At 39.1% G+C, this 20,327-nt stretch overlaps 1 protein-coding gene across 1 annotated transcript in view; it reads left to right on the forward strand.

Moving 5' to 3' along the window:
* Positions 1-20,327, forward strand: part of ABCD2 (ATP binding cassette subfamily D member 2) — a 184,653-nt gene that overhangs the window by 61,612 nt on the left and 102,714 nt on the right. Inside the window, exon 5 of the mRNA XM_053716594.1 lies at positions 13,228-13,322. Coding sequence (XP_053572569.1) covers positions 13,228-13,322 — 95 coding nt within the window. The remainder of the gene's footprint in view (positions 1-13,227; positions 13,323-20,327) is intronic.

Genomic DNA, 20,327 nt, shown 5'->3' on the forward strand with positions numbered 1-20,327 from the left:
GAATGAGTTTGGAGCAAATTGGAGCCAGGGGAGAAGTCCTGGAAGAGGAGAATCCTGGATCCGCCAGTGAATATAGGTTGATTCTTACGAAAGAACTGTAGCAATGCAACTTTGTCTTGAAAGTTCAAGAGTTTTGTCTTGAAAGTTCAAGAGTTTCGCTATTACAGGTCTAGGCCTATGATTCCCTTTGTTATCTATCCAGGGCTTACCTAGCCTATGGACTCTTTCGACTATAATCTTGGGGTAGTTAGGTGGGAGTTTAAGAAGTTGTGGCATTGTTTCTGAAACAAACATAGCTAGGTCCTCATGGGCCTCGTTCTCTGGTATACCAATTATCCTTATATTATTCCTGCGGGAACGATTCTCAAGATCTTCTAATTTGGTCTGTATTGTTGTAATGGATAAGTTAACTGCTTCCAAGTTAGTGGTGTGTAATGTGGTCAGATCTTCCAGATCCGAAATCCTCTGTTCAGCTTCGCTGATTCTGATGGCAAATTGCCTGACTTCTTGTGAGAGTGATGCAAGGTCTTGCTTAATCTCAGCCTTGAGTATGTCAAAATTTGGTGTCAGAGCCTCTGAGATTTTGGAAACCAAAATTTGCATGTTATAGGTATCAGGTGCGAGAGGTAATGTAACGGACGTTTGATACTCGGGCAGAATGTCTGCAGTATTTTTTACTCTTCTGTCTCTTTGTCTTGCCGCCATCGTTGGCGAGGGAGTCTTGGGGTGAATGTGAAAAAATGTATCCATGTGCCGCTGTGAGCGCAAAAGAAAATAGTGGAAAAAAAGAAAAAAAGAGAAAAAAGTGAAACTAGGGGAAAAATCCTCCCCGTGTCTACTATGTTGAGAATATCATGCAAGAGTGGGGGTAAGGGGTGAGGAAGGTGAGGAAATAGTGTCAGTGAGACAATCTATTATCAAAGTGCGAGAGAAAAAAAAAAAAAAAAAGGGGGAATTAGGGGCCTAGCCAGGTGAAGTGAGTAAGGCTCGATCGCCAAAACGATGGTGGCAGCAGGAGGGGGGCAGAATCAGGGGACTAGTTTGACTCAATGTAGAGCCTAGCAAAAATTGAGGCAGAGAGAACCTTGAAGTAAGAACTAAGCACCAGTCACATCCTATGGAAAATTTCTTAATCTCCCTGATGTTTATCGTGTAAGACCTAAGGTAAATAGGTGTCAAGCATGAGTCACTTAAAGAGCTTACAGGTTATCTCTCAACAGCTTTAATGCTGTGATGAAAAAAATGTTTAGTAAATAGTCTGACTTTAAATAATAACCTCTACTAAGTGGAAGGCCGAGAATAAAGCTTCCCTTGGCCCTACACCAGAGAGATTATAAATTTAGCTATGAACCAATGGACATACTAAACATATAAAATATACTAGGGTGGACTTAGGGTAGGAACCGTATGTGCTTGTATAGCAGGTTATATACAGTGGATAACAAATTTAGTCAGTATAATGAATAACTTGATTTAATCTAAGAAGACCAGGTAAAGTATGTAGTGAGGGGAATTTTAAAAATTAAGCACAGGGGAGTAGAGAGTCTCAAGAAATGTGATTTGACTAAGTTCTAAATTGTACTTGCTGACAGAAGTGAGTTGTTGGGCGTTAATCTAAGAAATCCTATATTTTACAGAAAGCTTTCAACAACTGCAGCAAGATGGATATAATGCAAACAGTCAAGAAATACTTTAAATGTAAGCCCTCTTCTCTTCCCTCTTAGGCTCCGATTTGCCCTTCCTTGATTTTTTTTTTTTAAGTAAGGTGTTTAGATCACCCAGTAACTTGTGTCGTGTTAAGGATAAATTAAGTAAACCTTCAGGGGCATCAGTTATTACAACAAACAGTAGTGGCAAGACTATGAAGAGAATGCCAAAGATGCTAATACATACAATAATGCTTTAAAGAACAGCAATATTCAGGCAAAAATGATTTAAGGAGGAATAATTAGAGCGTTATAAGTAAAGACTTTATCCAGCATCCCCGGCGCTTATCAAATAAGGAAAGGAACAAAAGTTCGTTCAGGCTTATAATAATTTCCCTTGAACAGTCTTTTCACTTTAACTGACAGCAGTCCCAGTATGTGATTAAAGATAGGTTGACCCTTTATTTAATGAATAGGCCCTTGCTGGTGTCAGTGCCTGCTTCCAAATCACTTGATGTCAATACATTTGACTTTTCGCCATGCCAAGCTGACTCAGACTCACCCCCTCCTGCGACGTCCTTAGGCCGGTCACCCTCCGTAGTTATTTCCAGCTCGTTTTGTCACAGGACCAGTCCAGAGGACGTGCCAGCCAGCGAAACGGCTTCCCAGGCAAGAGCCGCGCTCAACTCCCCCCACGCAGCACCGGTGGGGGGGGAGTTGGCGGCGCCCGCCGAGCGGCCGTCACAACATGGGAGCGACTGTACAGCGAGTCCACGCTCAGATCCAAGTCCGACTCCCCCCCCCGCGCAGCACCGGTGGGGGAAGGAGAGGGACGGGCCCCCAGCGACAAGACTCGTCAGGCGGGCAACAGGTGCAAACAGGTAGGTTGTTGTGAGACTGTCGGGAAAGGCAGTAGGAGATGGCGGGTGCAGGGAGGGGGGAGGGTCAGGGTCCGTTAGGGTTATCAACACTGGAGGCGAAAGCAGGCTGACGAGGTAGGGCTATCAGTAAGTAAAGATAGGTTTAAGTCTGCTGATCAGTGAGCAGGTGCAAAGTTAGTGCCTGTGTGTTGAGTAGAAAAAAAAGAAAAAAAAGGATTCGGGTCAAGACAGTGGGATGGTAATCCACTGTTTAGGGTTCCGGAGTAGGTGATGTAACTGTCAAGGGTAAGTCCCAAGACAAGGGGCTAGCGAGAGAAAATCACCGCCAGTGTCCAACAGACTGGAGAAACAAGCTGAGCCACTGCTGTGTAGCTCCTCCTCCACCGGAACCGGATCTCAGGGCATAGAACAGCAATTTTAAGCAACTTTATCATTTACACCTATTATCAATGTTTCTTCATTCTCTTGGTATCTTTATTTGAAAAAGCAAGAATGTAAGCTTAGGAGCTAGCCTATTTTTGGTTCAGCACATGGGTAGCGATTTAAGTTTGGTGTCTAAATGTAGCCACCGCTACCCAGGTGCTGAACCAAAAATGGGCTAGCTCCTAAGCTTACATTCTTGCTTTTTTAAATAAAGATACCAACAGAATGAAGAAAGAATTAGAATTATAAAAGTAAATTAGAAAGTTGCTTAAAATTGCTGCTCTATCTGAATCATGAAAGTTTAATTTTGACTTGGTAAGGTCTGGATATGAAAAGATCTCAGATTGCTCATGATAGTTTGATTCTTTAAAGAGGCATGGGAGTAAAAACAGAAACTTTCCTGATTCAGACAGCAGATACAATACAAAATATATAAACTGATTTACTTACGCCTAGATTTAGAGTTCTGCGGCCAAAGGGGTGCGTTAGCTACGCATGCTTTTTTTCCCCTGCACCTTTTAAATACTGCTGGTATTTAGAGTTCACAGAATGGCTGGGTTTTCAGTGCGTTAGGCTCCAAAAAGGGAGCGTTGAGCATAATTTAACGCCACTGCAACTCTAGATACCAGCGGTGCTTACGGACGCGGCCAGCTTCAAAAACGTGCTCGTGCACGATTCCCCCATAGAAAACAATGGGGCAGTTTGAGCTGAAAAAAAACCTAACACCTGCAAAAAAGCAGCGTTCAGCTCCTAACGCAGCCCCATTGTTTTCTATGGGGAAACACTTCCTACGTCTGCACCTAACACTCTAACATGTACCCCGAGTCTAAACACCCCTAACCTTACACTTATTAACCCCTATTCTGCCGTCCCCGCTATCGCTGACAACTGCATATTTTTTTTAACCCCTAATCTGCCGCTCCGTAAACCGCCGCTACCTACATTATCCCTATGTACCCCTAATCTGCTGCCCCTAACACCGCCGACCCCTATATTATATTTATTAACCCCTAATCTGCCCCCCACAACGTCGCCTCCACCTGCCTACACTTATTAACCCCTAATCTGCCGAGCGGACCACACCGCTACTATAATAAAGTTATTAACCCCTAATCCGCCTCACTCCCGCCTCAATAACCCTATAATAAATAGTATTAACCCCTAATCTGCCCTCCCTAACATCGCCGACACCTAACTTCAATTATTAACCCCTAATCTGCCGACCGAATCTCGCCGCTACTGTAATAAATGGATTAACCCCTAAAGCTAAGTCTAACCGTAACACTAACACCCCCCTAAGTTAAATATAATTTTTATCTAACGAAATAAATTAACTCTTATTAAATAAATTATTCCTATTTAAAGCTAAATACTTACCTGTAAAATAAACCCTAATATAGCTACAATATAAATAATAATTATATTGTAGCTATTTTAGGATTAATATTTATTTTACAGGCAACTTTGTATTTATTTTAACCAGGCACAATGGCTATTAAATAGTTAATAACTATTTAATAGCTAAAATAGTTAAAATAATTACAAAATTACCTGTAAAATAAATCCTAACCTAAGTTACAATTAAACCTAACACTACACTATCAATAAATTAATTAAATACAATACCTACAAATAAATACAATGAAATAAACTAACTAAAGTACAAAAAATAAAAAAGAACTAAGTTACAAAAAATAAAAAACACCTACTCTAAGCCCCCTAATAAAATAACAAAGCCCCCCAAAATAAAAAAATGCCCTACCCTATTCTAAAATAAAAAAGTTCAAAGCTCTTTTACCTTACCAGCCCTGAAAAGGGCCCTTTGCGGGGCATTCCCCAAAGAATTCAGCTCTTTTGCCTGTAAAAAAAACCATACAATACCACCCCCAACATTACAACCCACCACCCACATACCCCTAATCTTACCCAAACCCCCCCTTAAATAAACCTAACACTAAGCCCCTGAAGATCTCCCTACCTTGTCTTCACCTCACCGGGTCCCGATCTGTCCAGAAGAGGGTCCGAAGTCTTGATCCAAGCCCAAGCGGAGGGCTGAAGAGTGACGTCCATCCTCGGGCTGAAGTCTGGATCCAAGCGGCGGCTGAAGAACTCCATCATCGGGCTGAAGTCGGAAGTACATCATCAGGATGAAGTCTTCTATCAAGCCGCATCTTCAATCTTCTTTCTTCCGGAGCGGAGTTGAGCCATCTTCTTCCAAGCCGACGCGGAACATCCTCTTCAACCGACGCCTACTCGCCGAATGACGGTTCCTTTAAATGACGTCATCCAAGATGGCGTCCCTCGAATTCCGATTGGCTGATAGGATTCTATCAGCCAATCGGAATTAAGGTAGAAATATTCTGATTGGATGATGGAATCAGCCAATCAGATTCAAGTTCAATCCGATTGGCTGATCCAATCAGATTGAGCTCGCATTCTATTGGCTGATCGGAACAGCCAATAGAATGCGAGCTCAATCTGATTGGCTGATCCAATCAGCCAATCGGATTGAACTTGAATCTGATTGGCTGATTCCATCAGCCAATCAGAATATTCCTACCTTAATTCCGATTGGCTGATAGAATCCTATCAGCCAATCGGAATTCGAGGGACGCCATCTTGGATGACGTCATTTAAAGGAACTGTCATTCGGCGAGTAGGCGTCGGTTGAAGAGGATGTTCCGCGTCAGCTTGGAAGAAGATGGCTCCGCTCCGGAAGAAAGAAGATTGAAGATGCGGCTTGATAGAAGACTTCATCCCGATGATGGACTTCCGACTTCAGCCCGATGATGGAGTGCTTCAGCCGCTGCTTGGATCCAGACTTCAGCCCGAGGATGGACGTCACTCTTCAGCCCCCCGCTTGGGCTTGGATCAAGACTTCGGACCCTCTTCTGGACAGATCGGGACCCGGTGAGGTGAAGACAAGGTAGGAAGATCTTCAGGGGCTTAGTGTTAGGTTTATTTAAGGAGGGTTTGGGTTAGATTAGAGGTATGTGGGTGGTGGGTTGTAATGTTGGGGGGGTGGGGTATTGTATGTGTTTTTTTTACAGGCAAAAGAGCTGAATTCTTTGGGGCATGCCCCGCAAAGGGCCCTTTTCAGGGCTGGTAAGGTAAAAGAGCTTTGAACTTTTTTATTTTAGAATAGGGTAGGGCATTTTTTTATTTTGGGGGTCTTTGTTATTTTATTAGGGGGCTTAGAGTCGGTGTAATTAGTTTAAAATTGTTGTAATATTTTTCTAATGTTTGTAAATATTTTTTTATCTTTTGTAACTTAGTTCTTTTTTATTTTTAGTACTTTATTTAGTTTATTTCATTGTATTTATTTGTAGGCATTGTATTTAATTAATTTATTGATAGTGTAGTGTTAGGTTTAATTGTAGGTAATTGTAGGTAGTTTATTTAATTTATTTATTGATAGTGTAGTGTTAGGTTTAATTATAGATAATTGTAGGTATTGTATTTAATTAATTTATTGATAGTGTAGTGTTAGGTTTAATTGTAACTTAGGTTAGGATTTATTTTACAGGTAATTGTGTAATTATTTTAACTATTTTAGCTATTAAATAGTTATTAACTATTTAATAGCTATTGTACCTGGTTAAAATAAATACAAAGTTGCCTGTAAAATAAATATTAATCCTAAAATAGCTACAATATAATTATAATTTATATTGTAGCTATATTAGGGTTTATTTTACAAGTATTTAGCTTTAAATAGGAATAATTTATTTAATAAGAGTTAATTTATTTCGTTAGAATAAAATTATATTTAACTTAGGGGGGTGTTAGGGTTAGGGTTAGACTTAGCTTTAGGGGTTAAAAAATTTATTAGAGTAGCGGTGAGCTCCGATCGGCAGATTAGGGGTTAATACTTGAAGTTAGGTGTCGGCGATGTTAGGGAGGGCAGATTAGGGGTTTATACTATTTATTATAGGGTTATTGAGGCGGGAGTGAGGCGGATTAGGGGTTAATAACTTTATTATAGTAGCGGTGCGGTCCGCTCGGCAGATTAGGGGTTAATAAGTGTAGGCAGGTGGAGGCGACAGTGAGGGGGGCATATTAGGGGTTAATAAATATAATATAGGGGTCGGCGGTGTTAGGCGCAGCAGATTAGGAGTACATAGCTATAATGTAGGTGGCAGCAGTGTACGGAGCGGCAGATTAGGGGTTAATAATAATATGCAGGGGTCAGCGATAGAGGGGGCAGCAGATTAGGGGTTAATAAATATAATATAGGGGTTGGCGGTGTTAGGGGCAGCAGATTAGGGGTTCATAGGGATAATGTAGGTGGCAGCGGCGTGCGGTCGGCAGATTAGGGGTTAAAAAATTTTAATAGAGTGGCGGCGATGTGGGGGGACCTCGGTTTAGGGGTACATAGGTAGTTTATGGATGTTAGTGTACTTTACAGCACAGTAGTTAAGAGCTTTATAAACCGGCGTTAGCCCAGAAAGCTCTTAACTACTGACTTTTTTCTGCGGCTGGAGTTTTGTCGTTAGAATTCTAACGCTCACTTCAGACACGACTCTAAATACCGGCGTTAGAAAGATCCCATTGAAAAGATAGGATACGCAATTGACGTAAGGGGATCTGCGGTATGGAAAAGTCGCGGCTGGAAAGTGAGCGTTAGACCCTTTAATGGCTGTCTCCAAATACCAGAGGGCGGTAAAAACCAGCGTTAGGAGCCTCTAACGCTGGGTTTGACGGCTACCGCCCAACTCTAAATCTAGCCGTTATTGACCTATTTCTTCTCTTGGTATCCAAGAGAGCATAATACTGTGGTAGACTCAGAAATGTACATGTGTCTTGAGCACTATATAGCAGCAATATTTTCAAATGTTTATTGTAGCTATATGACATGCACACTTCAGTGTCTACCATAATATGAATGCAAACTAATTTGTTATAATAAATATTGATTACTGCTCAATAAAGGAAATAAAGTGCTATATCAGAAGTATTTTTTGTGTGTGTATTTTAATACACAATTTAATATTAGCAACCATAACTTCTGTTCTGTATTGATTTTTTTATACCCATCCTACAATCCATCCTTGATAATATTGTTTAAAAATAAATACTGTTTACTGAGTCCTAAAAGAAATTGCCAATTTGTGGTTTGTGTTATAATGGAAATATATAATCTTATGTTAAAGTATATAGTTTTACTAAAAATAAAGATGAAATATTCTAATATTTACATTCATTATATGATCTGATTTTTTTCTCTGTTTTTCCTTCTTTTCTGAAAAACGTTTCCCTCCTGACCTGAACTCTAGTAAAATTATGTAATGTAAAAGTATGGCGGTGCTGCAGCTTGGTTATGCTTTTTTTAGTGATATTTGACCTGCAGTCTCTGACATCTGTATTGGCGAACAGGGACATACCTCTATAAACCTAAAAGTTGTTTTATTTAAATACAGAAATATTTATTTACCAAAAACAAAGACTCAAAAAATGTTGTGCCCTTTTAAACTTTAAAGAGAGAAAAGCACAATCAGGCTCAATACAAAGTTCATACACTATATATGTGAAAGTTGTAGATAAATAAAATTAGTCCACAACACATACTGGAAGTTATCCAAAACATGTTAGTTGGCCAAGAAAGGAATCCAAACATTGCAAATGTCACCTTTGCTTTATCAGTATATACTTATGATAAAGTGGCCTGGGTAACTAATACATGAAAACAGTATATTATTAGGATTGGTGTCTTGCATTAATGCACTGGTTAATCTGTGCCGTACTAGTCTGTTGCACACCCAAATTACCAAGAAGATATAAAGTGGCAATAGAGGTAACAGTAAATTCGGGGAGTTTACACACACTCTATCCGAAACAGTGAGTCATGATATATTCTCTGTCTTACCTAAATCAGATGATCTTCTCTATCTATCTTCGTCGTCAAGGTCTTTCTGTGCTGGGCCCAGCCGGCTGCCACTGAATGCCACTGCCAGACACACACAGCCAGTGCCTGCTGGTGCTGCTCTGCTGTCCTTCCCCTGCGCTCTCTGCTCTTCCTGAACACACAGCACCAGCTGGCCGGCTCCTCCTTCCTCTCCAGTCTCCAGAGAGCCTCCGGTCCTGTTCCTTGTGCTGTGGAATTGGTGTGGAGGAGGAGAAAATAGCGCCAGCGCCAGCATCATGCACATGGATTGGGTATATTGAGTGCCGTGCGTGGTGCTGCGCCTGCGTGTGAGCCATCACGAGGTGAACATGGGTCAGGGTGGGAGGCACACTGCCGCTGCACAAATACCTACCCTCATTCATTCTCATGATGATCTAGACTCACTCAAAATAAAAAACAAAGAACAATTTAAAAAAAAAATTACTACACTCCTCCTGCAGCATTATGCAAGTGCCGGGTCTGGCGGGGGGGCTGATGGGGGGAAGCCATAATCAATGGGGGGCAAATGCCCCCTTGCCCCCCTGTAGTGACGCCACTGCTTTGGAGAGATGGGATTACCTCTCTCAGCAACCGAGAAGTGGAAGGCCACCGTCGGACAGCCCCAGGCCGACCCGTTAAGAGTCTAGCCTGGTTTGCCGAACTGGAGGGGGGGGAGATGTCACGGATACCAGACAGCTAAGGCTACCCCCACCCCCTACAACCTCACCCCTGTTGTTTCTCAGTGGGTTTGGGCTCCACAGAGCAACCACAATCTCTGGAAGCTTTTGGTTGCATGGTTTTGTGTTCCAAACTTGTTTAGAAAAGTGCTGGTGTATGACCAGGAAAACCCTTCTAGGCTGGCCGGGCTCCTGGAACTCCCGGGTCGGCCGTCTCACAACGGACACCCGCCTAACCCCTCTCAGGCTGTTCAGGCTCCTGGAACTCCCGGTCGGCCACAGGACAGCAGGACACCCGCTAACTTTACCTATCATCGCTCCACCATGTGCCCCAGAGCTCCGCTCTTTTCGGGATTAGTAGCCCCTAGGGAGGATAAGAGGTGGAGGAATTGCCGGAGGGGAGCTCCTTTGGGAACCGGGGGTTTTGCACACCCCTATCCCCATAACTTCAACGGACTTTAACTCCGGTCCCCAGAAACGAATCATGCTGATTTGGACTGTGGCATCTAGGGACCGAGAGCTTTAAAATTACACCATGGAAGTGCCACCGCTCCACCGGGATCACCCGAAACCGCCACCCCTAGGTATTGGGATTATGTGATACTGTGGCTCCTATGGAGGTGCCGGGTTGTCTGGAGGGGCGGGAATGGTGGGAAAATTGTGGCATTGTCCTTTGTGTTATCAAGATGAGCTCTGTGTATAAAAGGAGTGCATGTTTTACAATAAAATCAGTTCTGTTTAACCTGAATGATAGTCTGTCTAGTTATTTGGATGGGCTCCAGCTAAAATCACTTTCCTGGGCTACATAGCAGCCTGTTCCAGACAGAGAAAGGATCATCAGGCAGAGCTACCCAGTCTGGGTAGCTGGAGTCTGCCACAGGGTGGGACCCTGGGTACTGATGCTGTCGGGCATCAGGGGTGGCTACAGGCTGTGGTCACTAGCCAGCTACATAGCTGCAGTTGGCAGGGAGGAAGCAGGACCCGTTTGGCAGAGCTACCCAGTCGGGGTAGCCGGGGTATCAGTCACATTATAGCTTCCCTCTTCCTTCCCTGCCCAGCTTGCAGCTGAATAACCTGACAATGACACATAACAGCGCAGGTCCTATTTTGAAGGCTCTGGTATCTTAAAGAAGACACTTATCACCTCTCACTTTATAAATGTATCATAAGATCCCCTCATCTGATAGAGGCGATCCCATCATTCAAATAGAGTAATAATGACCATCTGCCAGTAAATTAAATAAAAGGAAGAATTTAAGGTGCGCACAACATTATGGGCCAGATTACGAGTGGAGCGCAAACGTTTGTGTCTGAGCGATAATGGGTTTATCGCAGGTGTTTGTGCTCGCTGGTCTTACCGCTTGTATTACGAGTTGAAAGTAAACGCGATCGCTTGAGCACAATCACAATTTAGGCTAGAATTATTACCATGACTTCAGAGCTACCGTGACACAAAACACATCCAAAAATACTTTTCAAAGTATAGTTACACTCATAATAACAATATCTAATAAATACTATTGAAAAAAATATTACACAAAAAAGTTATAAGGAGTCAAAGATATGAGATCTCAGGTGTTAGAAAAAAAAAGGCATGTAAAGGGCCATAAATATACATATACATGTCTAAAGATGGATATGTATGTATATATATATATATATATATAAAAACAATGTAAATATTTGCATAGGAAATTAGCACACCTAGGCAAGTATCCCCGCTTGCTTTTCCCCAGAAATTCTTAATATACAATGTTACCATTGCACAAGAGAATTGTGGGTAAGATATGCAAATTAAATATGCAAATTCTCAGTTTTTTTTCTTCAAAATACTGTTTTGACACAGCGATCCTTTTAACAGGATTTTTACAGCAAACCAGAAATCACTCACTTAGAATTTCTGGGGAAAAGCAAGCGGGGATACTTGCCCAGGTGTGCTAATTTCCTATGCAAATATTTACATTGTTTTAATTTTGAGACATGGAGGATTTTAATTTCAGTTTTTTATCTCCCCCATAATTTTAATTAATTATATATATATATATATATATATATATATATATATATATATATACTGTGTATATATATATATATATATACTGTGTATATATATATATATATATATATATATATATATATATATATATAAAATATATATATATATATATACACAGTATATGTGTGTGCATTTGTACTTATATATTTTTATGCGTATATAAATAAATATTTACAGACATATATACACATATAAACACATACATTCAAATGTAAACATATATAGACTTAGATATAAGTGCATTGGAGCCCTTTGCAGTCAAGTAAATGAAAACATGTTGTCATATTAAAAGGGACATAAATATACATGTCTAAAGATGGATATGTGTATATATATATATATACTGTATATGTGTATATATATATATATATATTTTCTTGTTTTTACATAAATACATATGTATACATATATTGATATATATATATATATATATATATATATATATATATATATATATATATATATATATAGTATATATGTGCATTGGAGCCCTTTGCAGTTAAGTAGTTTGAAAACATGAAAAAACATATTTATGCAATATTTATATTTAATAAAGGTTTTTATGTATATATTGTAAATGTTTGACATTCCAATGTTCTGCACATAGCAGAATATTTTCTATGTATTTCTAAATAGATATTCATATATATATATATATATATATATATATATATATATATATATATATATATATATAGGTATAGATATATATTGTACCTAAAAACCATCAGATATATAGAAATATGTATTTATGAATAAATAGAACATATGCTTGTATGTGAAGAACATTGGAATGTGAAATATTCCTATTTTCACGTTGGGTTAGAGCACATGAGAATGTGTGATCGGGTTTGCGCGAGAGTGGGGTGTTTTTTACGACTTTTTTTTCTCCATTAACTTCTATAGGGGAATATGTGAACACGCACGCGATATTCTAACTTTGGCTTTTAGCATTCGTTGAGGTTAGTGCTCAAATGAAAATTGTTTACTTTCAACTCGTAATAAGAGTGCAACCCAGCAAGCACAAAAAGCTTACTTCTAGCGCAATTAACGTTTGAACGGGAGTGTTAATTAGCGCTCCACTTGTAATCTGGCCTTATATTTTATGAAATTATAGAATTGTATGTATTTTATGTTTTGTTTTTTTAATTATTATGTAACAAATAACTAATGTCCATTGCAAAGGGGAACCTCTTAAAGGGACACTGAACCCAATTTTTTTTCTTTCTTTTACTTTTGTGATTCAGATAGAGCATGCAATTTTAAACAACTTTCTAATTTACACCTATTATCAATTTTCTTCGGTCTCTTGCTTTCTTTATTTGAAAAAGAAGGCATCTAAGCTATTTTTTGGTTCAGAACCATGGAAAGCACTTGTTCATTGGTAGGTGAATTTACCCACCAATCAGCAAGAACAACACAGTGTGTTCACCAAAAATGGGCCGGCATCTAAACTTACATTCTTGTATTTCAAATAAAGATACCAAGAGAATGAAAACAATTTAATAGGAGTAAATTAGAAAGTTGCTTAAAATTGCATGCTCTATCTGAATCACAATAGAAAAAATTTGGGTTCAGTGTCCCTTTAATTAGTCAATGATACTCACACACACACACCTATGTATATGTTATTCTTTATATCTTTTTTTTTTTCTCACAGGTAAAGTGGTTGATGTTGATCATGGAATTATCTGTGAGAACGTTCCTATCATTACACCAAATGGAGATGTGGTGGTTTCCAAACTGAATATTAAAGTAAGAACTCACAAAGTCAGTTTTACACTTCTCATATGGTAGTAAACAAGGAAATAATGATCAAGTTGTTGGCATGTAAAATGCATTTTTTTTTGTCTCAAATGCTGAAATTTTGTGAATGAGTGACGTTGCCAACTGTAGTAATTGTATATTTTGAGAAACATTAAAAAAATGTTTTTTTAAGAAATACATATTAACACATAAATATATATGCATATAGTCACATACATATATATATTTAAAAATTTGCTGCCATTGCTGCGCTACTTGCCCCTTCACTGCGCGATATTCTGATGCCGTCTCTGATGGCATCAGAACGAGGATCCCATTTGAGCCTATGGAAGTGCGCTAGCGTGAGCGCAATGCTTCCATGCAATGTTAACGGGAGGTCGGGTTCGCATTGCACCTAACTTATAATACCATCGCACATTAGCTTGCGCTGGTATTACAAAGTGGAGAGCAAATATCGCTTAATGCAAAAGCGATATATTGCGCTCCACTTACATTCTGTTCCTAAGTGTTTAATGTCCCTTTAATTATTTAACGTTATGTGTTAAAATTAAGAACATAACTAAACACTTATAGAAGAAATACATTTCTTTACTTAATAGACTATAGTGAAATAAGGCAAAGAAACCTTGCACAGTTTAAAACTTTACGTATGGCTATCCTGCCTCACTTAAAGCAATAGTCAAAATTAAACTTTCTTTCTTTTAATATATATTCTGCAGTGTAGGATCCCGGAATGCTGTCGGCATTTATCGATGTCAGGCGGACATGATCCGCTACAGCAAATCATGTCTGCAGGACATTTAATAAATTTACCCCTAAGTGCTTTTGCATTGTCTTTTTATTATGAATTTGTTCATTCTCCAGTTCTACTGTATTTAACTGTCCTTTAACCCCTTAATGGGTGTCCCATTGCTGGATGATTTCCAGTGAGTGGGGAAGAGAGGTCCGGGAGCGCCCATGAGGGGCGGGAGCGGGTGGGACCGCTACACTATGGAACAGCTGGCAGTACCAAAGATGGCTGCAAATAGGTAGAGGGGGAGGGTTAGATAGCTGTTTGGGGGGGGATCAGGGAGGTTGGGGAATAAGGAAAGATCCTACACTGCATAATATATATATATATATATATATATATATATATATATATATATACACAAACAAAGAGGTATCAGCGCACATCCATTTTCAAAAGCACAACATTTTTTACTGCTGCAAAAAATTGCCTGCATATACATCAAGAGACAACTATCTTTTTTTTAAAAATATTGGGAACTTAGTCACACAATATGGCCATATTCTGCTTAGCCAGCCACCGCTTACAAGGTGCCCCAATTCGACTGGTCCTACTCTAAATCCTTTTGCCACAGAGGGCTGAAACATTCCTGCTTTTACTCTTCATAATAGAATGAGACTCCCTGGCTTTTTATTCACAACTCTTTAACACTGTAATGAGCACACCTGAACTTGGGTGGGGTGCTTAAACCAATGGGAGATGGTCAGTCTCCCTGGTAATTTTAAATACAAATACAAAATTTGGTTTTTTAGCACACCTTACAAAAAGTTTAAATCAACATCTGGGAGTGCTGCCAATAAGACCCAGTAATTACACAAACAAAGAGGTATCAGCGCACATCCATTTTCAAAAGCACAACATTTTTTACTGCTGCAAAAAATTGCCTGCATATACATCAAGAGACAACTATCTTTTTTTTAAAAATATTGGGAACTTAGTCACACAATATGGCCATATTCTGCTTAGCCAGCCACCGCTTACAAGGTGCCCCAATTCGACTGGTCCTACTCTAAATCCTTTTGCCACAGAGGGCTGAAACATTCCTGCTTTTACTCTTCATAATAGAATGAGACTCCCTGGCTTTTTATTCACAACTCTTTAACACTGTAATGAGCACACCTGAACTTGGGTGGGGTGCTTAAACCAATGGGAGATGGTCAGTCTCCCTGGTAATTTTAAATACAAATACAAAATTTGGTTTTTTAGCACACCTTACAAAAAGTTTAAATCAACATCTGGGAGTGCTGCCAATAAGACCCAGTAATTACACAAACAAAGAGGTATCAGCGCACATCCATTTTCAAAAGCACAACATTTTTTACTGCTGCAAAAAATTGCCTGCATATACATCAAGAGACAACTATCTTTTTTTTAAAAATATTGGGAACTTAGTCACACAATATGGCCATATTCTGCTTAGCCAGCCACCGCTTACAAGGTGCCCCAATTCGACTGGTCCTACTCTAAATCCTTTTGCCACAGAGGGCTGAAACATTCCTGCTTTTACTCTTCATAATAGAATGAGACTCCCTGGCTTTTTATTCACAACTCTTTAACACTGTAATGAGCACACCTGAACTTGGGTGGGGTGCTTAAACCAATGGGAGATGGTCAGTCTCCCTGGTAATTTTAAATACAAATACAAAATTTGGTTTTTTAGCACACCTTACAAAAAGTTTAAATCAACATCTGGGAGTGCTGCCAATAAGACCCAGTAATTACACAAACAAAGAGGTATCAGCGCACATCCATTTTCAAAAGCACAACATTTTTTACTGCTGCAAAAAATTGCCTGCATATACATCAAGAGACAACTATCTTTTTTTTAAAAATATTGGGAACTTAGTCACACAATATGGCCATATTCTGCTTAGCCAGCCACCGCTTACAAGGTGCCCCAATTCGACTGGTCCTACTCTAAATCCTTTTGCCACAGAGGGCTGAAACATTCCTGCTTTTACTCTTCATAATAGAATGAGACTCCCTGGCTTTTTATTCACAACTCTTTAACACTGTAATGAGCACACCTGAACTTGGGTGGGGTGCTTAAACCAATGGGAGATGGTCAGTCTCCCTGGTAATTTTAAATACAAATACAAAATTTGGTTTTTTAGCACACCTTACAAAAAGTTTAAATCAACATCTGGGAGTGCTGCCAATAAGACCCAGTAATTACACAAACAAAGAGGTATCAGCGCACATCCATTTTCAAAAGCACAACATTTTTTACTGCTGCAAAAAATTGCCTGCATATACATCAAGAGACAACTATCTTTTTTTTAAAAATATTGGGAACTTAGTCACACAATATGGCCATATTCTGCTTAGCCAGCCACCGCTTACAAGGTGCCCCAATTCGACTGGTCCTACTCTAAATCCTTTTGCCACAGAGGGCTGAAACATTCCTGCTTTTACTCTTCATAATAGAATGAGACTCCCTGGCTTTTTATTCACAACTCTTTAACACTGTAATGAGCACACCTGAACTTGGGTGGGGTGCTTAAACCAATGGGAGATGGTCAGTCTCCCTGGTAATTTTAAATACAAATACAAAATTTGTTTTTTTAGCACACCTTACAAAAAGTTTAAATCAACATCTGGGAGTGCTGCCAATATGACCCAGTAATTACACAAACTTTTTGTAAGGTGTGCTAAAAAAAACAAATTTTGTATTTGTATTTAAAATTACCAGGGAGACTGACCATCTCCCATTGGTTTAAGCACCCCACCCAAGTTCAGGTGTGCTCATTACAGTGTTAAAGAGTTGTGAATAAAAAGCCAGGGAGTCTCATTCTATTATGAAGAGTAAAAGCAGGAATGTTTCAGCCCTCTGTGGCAAAAGGATTTAGAGTAGGACCAGTCGAATTGGGGCACCTTGTAAGCGGTGGCTGGCTAAGCAAAATATGGCCATATTGTGTGACTAAGTTCCCAATATTTTTAAAAAAAAGATAGTTGTCTCTTGATGTATATGCAGGCAATTTTTTGCAGCAGTAAAAAATGTTGTGCTTTTGAAAATGGATGTGCGCTGATACCTCTTTGTTTGTGTAATTACTGGGTCTTATTGGCAGCACTCCCAGATGTTGATTTAAACTTTTTGTAAGGTGTGCTAAAAAACCAAATTTTGTATTTGTATTTAAAATTACCAGGGAGACTGACCATCTCCCATTGGTTTAAGCACCCCACCCAAGTTCAGGTGTGCTCATTACAGTGTTAAAGAGTTGTGAATAAAAAGCCAGGGAGTCTCATTCTAGTATGAAGAGTAAAAGCAGGAATGTTTCAGCCCTCTGTGGCAAAAGGATTTAGAGTAGGACCAGTCGAATTGGGGCACCTTGTAAGCGGTGGCTGGCTAAGCAGAATATGGCCATATTGTGTGACTAAGTTCCCAATATTTTTAAAAAAAAGATAGTTGTCTCTTGATGTATATGCAGGCAATTTTTTGCAGCAGTAAAAAATGTTGTGCTTTTGAAAATGGATGTGCGCTGATACCTCTTTGTTTGTGTAATTACTGGGTCTTATTGGCAGCACTCCCAGATGTTGATTTAAACTTTTTGTAAGGTGTGCTAAAAAACCAAATTTTGTATTTGTATTTAAAATTACCAGGGAGACTGACCATCTCCCATTGGTTTAAGCACCCCACCCAAGTTCAGGTGTGCTCATTACAGTGTTAAAGAGTTGTGAATAAAAAGCCAGGGAGTCTCATTCTATTATGAAGAGTAAAAGCAGGAATGTTTCAGCCCTCTGTGGCAAAAGGATTTAGAGTAGGACCAGTCGAATTGGGGCACCTTGTAAGCGGTGGCTGGCTAAGCAGAATATGGCCATATTGTGTGACTAAGTTCCCAATATTTTTTAAAAAAAGATAGTTGTCTCTTGATGTATATGCAGGCAATTTTTTGCAGCAGTAAAAAATGTTGTGCTTTTGAAAATGGATGTGCGCTGATACCTCTTTGTTTGTGTAATTACTGGGTCTTATTGGCAGCACTCCCAGATGTTGATTTAAACTTTTTGTAAGGTGTGCTAAAAAACCAAATTTTGTATTTGTATTTAAAATTACCAGGGAGACTGACCATCTCCCATTGGTTTAAGCACCCCACCCAAGTTCAGGTGTGCTCATTACAGTGTTAAAGAGTTGTGAATAAAAAGCCAGGGAGTCTCATTCTATTATGAAGAGTAAAAGCAGGAATGTTTCAGCCCTCTGTGGCAAAAGGATTTAGAGTAGGACCAGTCGAATTGGGGCACCTTGTAAGCGGTGACTGGCTAAGCAGAATATGGCCATATTGTGTGACTAAGTTCCCAATATTTTTTAAAAAAAAGATAGTTGTCTCTTGATGTATATGCAGGCAATTTTTTGCAGCAGTAAAAAATGTTGTGCTTTTGAAAATGGATGTGCGCTGATACCTCTTTGTTTGTGTAATTACTGGGTCTTATTGGCAGCACTCCCAGATGTTGATTTAAACTTTTTGTAAGGTGTGCTAAAAAACCAAATTTTGTATTTGTATTTAAAATTACCAGGGAGACTGACCATCTCCCATTGGTTTAAGCACCCCACCCAAGTTCAGGTGTGCTCATTACAGTGTTAAAGAGTTGTGAATAAAAAGCCAGGGAGTCTCATTCTATTATGAAGAGTAAAAGCAGGAATGTTTCAGCCCTCTGTGGCAAAAGGATTTAGAGTAGGACCAGTCGAATTGGGGCACCTTGTAAGCGGTGGCTGGCTAAGCAGAATATGGCCATATTGTGTGACTAAGTTCCCAATATTTTTTAAAAAAAGATAGTTGTCTCTTGATGTATATGCAGGCAATTTTTTGCAGCAGTAAAAAATGTTGTGCTTTTGAAAATGGATGTGCGCTGATACCTCTTTGTTTGTGTAATTACTGGGTCTTATTGGCAGCACTCCCAGATGTTGATTTAAACTTTTTGTAAGGTGTGCTAAAAAACCAAATTTTGTATTTATATATATATATATATATATATATATATATATATATATATATATATATATATATATATATATATATATATATATATATATATATATAAATAAAAAGCCTTTTAAGATGGGGGCAACAATTGTGGGGGGAGAGGGAAGAGAGTTGTTTGAGAGGGGTCAGGGAGGGATCCAGAGGTGGGATGTGTCAGGTGGGTCTCTACACATAAGCTAAAATTAACCCTACAATCTACCTAATTAACCTCGTCACTGCTGGGCATAATGATTGGAACAGCCAATAGGATGAGAGCTCAATCCTATTGGCTTATTGGAACAGCCAATAGCATGAGAGCTCGGTCCTATTGGCTGATTGAAACAGCCAATTGGATTTTAGCAGCTCTAATCCTATTGGCTGATTGAAATCTTTCAGCCAATTGGAATGCAAGGGACGCCATCTTGGATGGCGTCACTTGCATTGAAGTTCCAGTTTACGTCCTCTGTGGACCCACTCTGTGCCGGATGGATGAAGATAAAAGATGCTGTCTGGATGAAGACTTCTTGCCACCTGGATGATGTCTTCTCCGGATGGATGGATCCTTCAAGCGGAACTTCAAGAACTGTAAGTGGATTGTCGGGGGTTAGTGTTAGGTTTTTTTTAAGGGTTTTTTGGGTGGGTTTTATTGTTAGATTAGGGTCTGGGCATGTAAAAGAGCTGAATGCACTTTTAAGGACAATGCCCATACAAATACCCTTTTCAGGGCAATGGGGAGCTTAGGTTATTTTAGATAGGTTTTTTTTTATTTGGGGCGTGGGTTGGTTGGGTGGTGGGTTTAACTGTTGGGGGGGGTGTTTGTATTTTTTTGCAATTTAAAAGAGCTGTTATCTTATCTTATGTTTATTTTTGGGGAGGTTATTTTGATAGGGCTATTAGATTAGGTGTAATTCTTTTTTATTTTTGATATTTTTATTTTTTTATTTTTCATAATTTAGTGGGGGGGTTTGTAACTTAGTGTTTGTTTTTTTCTGTAATTTAGTACTTTTAATAATGTTTAATAGTATATTTAAATACTTTGTGTAGGGTTAGGTTTCTGTAATATCTAATTTAGTTTATTGAATTGGTATTTTAATTTAATTGTAGTATAATAGTTAGGGTAGGTTAATAGTTAATAGTTAATAGTTAATAGTTTAAAATAGTTTTTTAATTATACAGGTAAGTTTTAATTTATATTAAGATAGGATTTTGTAATTTTAATTTAAAGTTAGTGGGTTGTTAGGTTTAGGG

The sequence above is a fragment of the Bombina bombina genome, chromosome 6 (genome assembly GCF_027579735.1).
Source record: "Bombina bombina isolate aBomBom1 chromosome 6, aBomBom1.pri, whole genome shotgun sequence".
Lineage (NCBI taxonomy): Eukaryota > Metazoa > Chordata > Amphibia > Anura > Bombinatoridae > Bombina > Bombina bombina.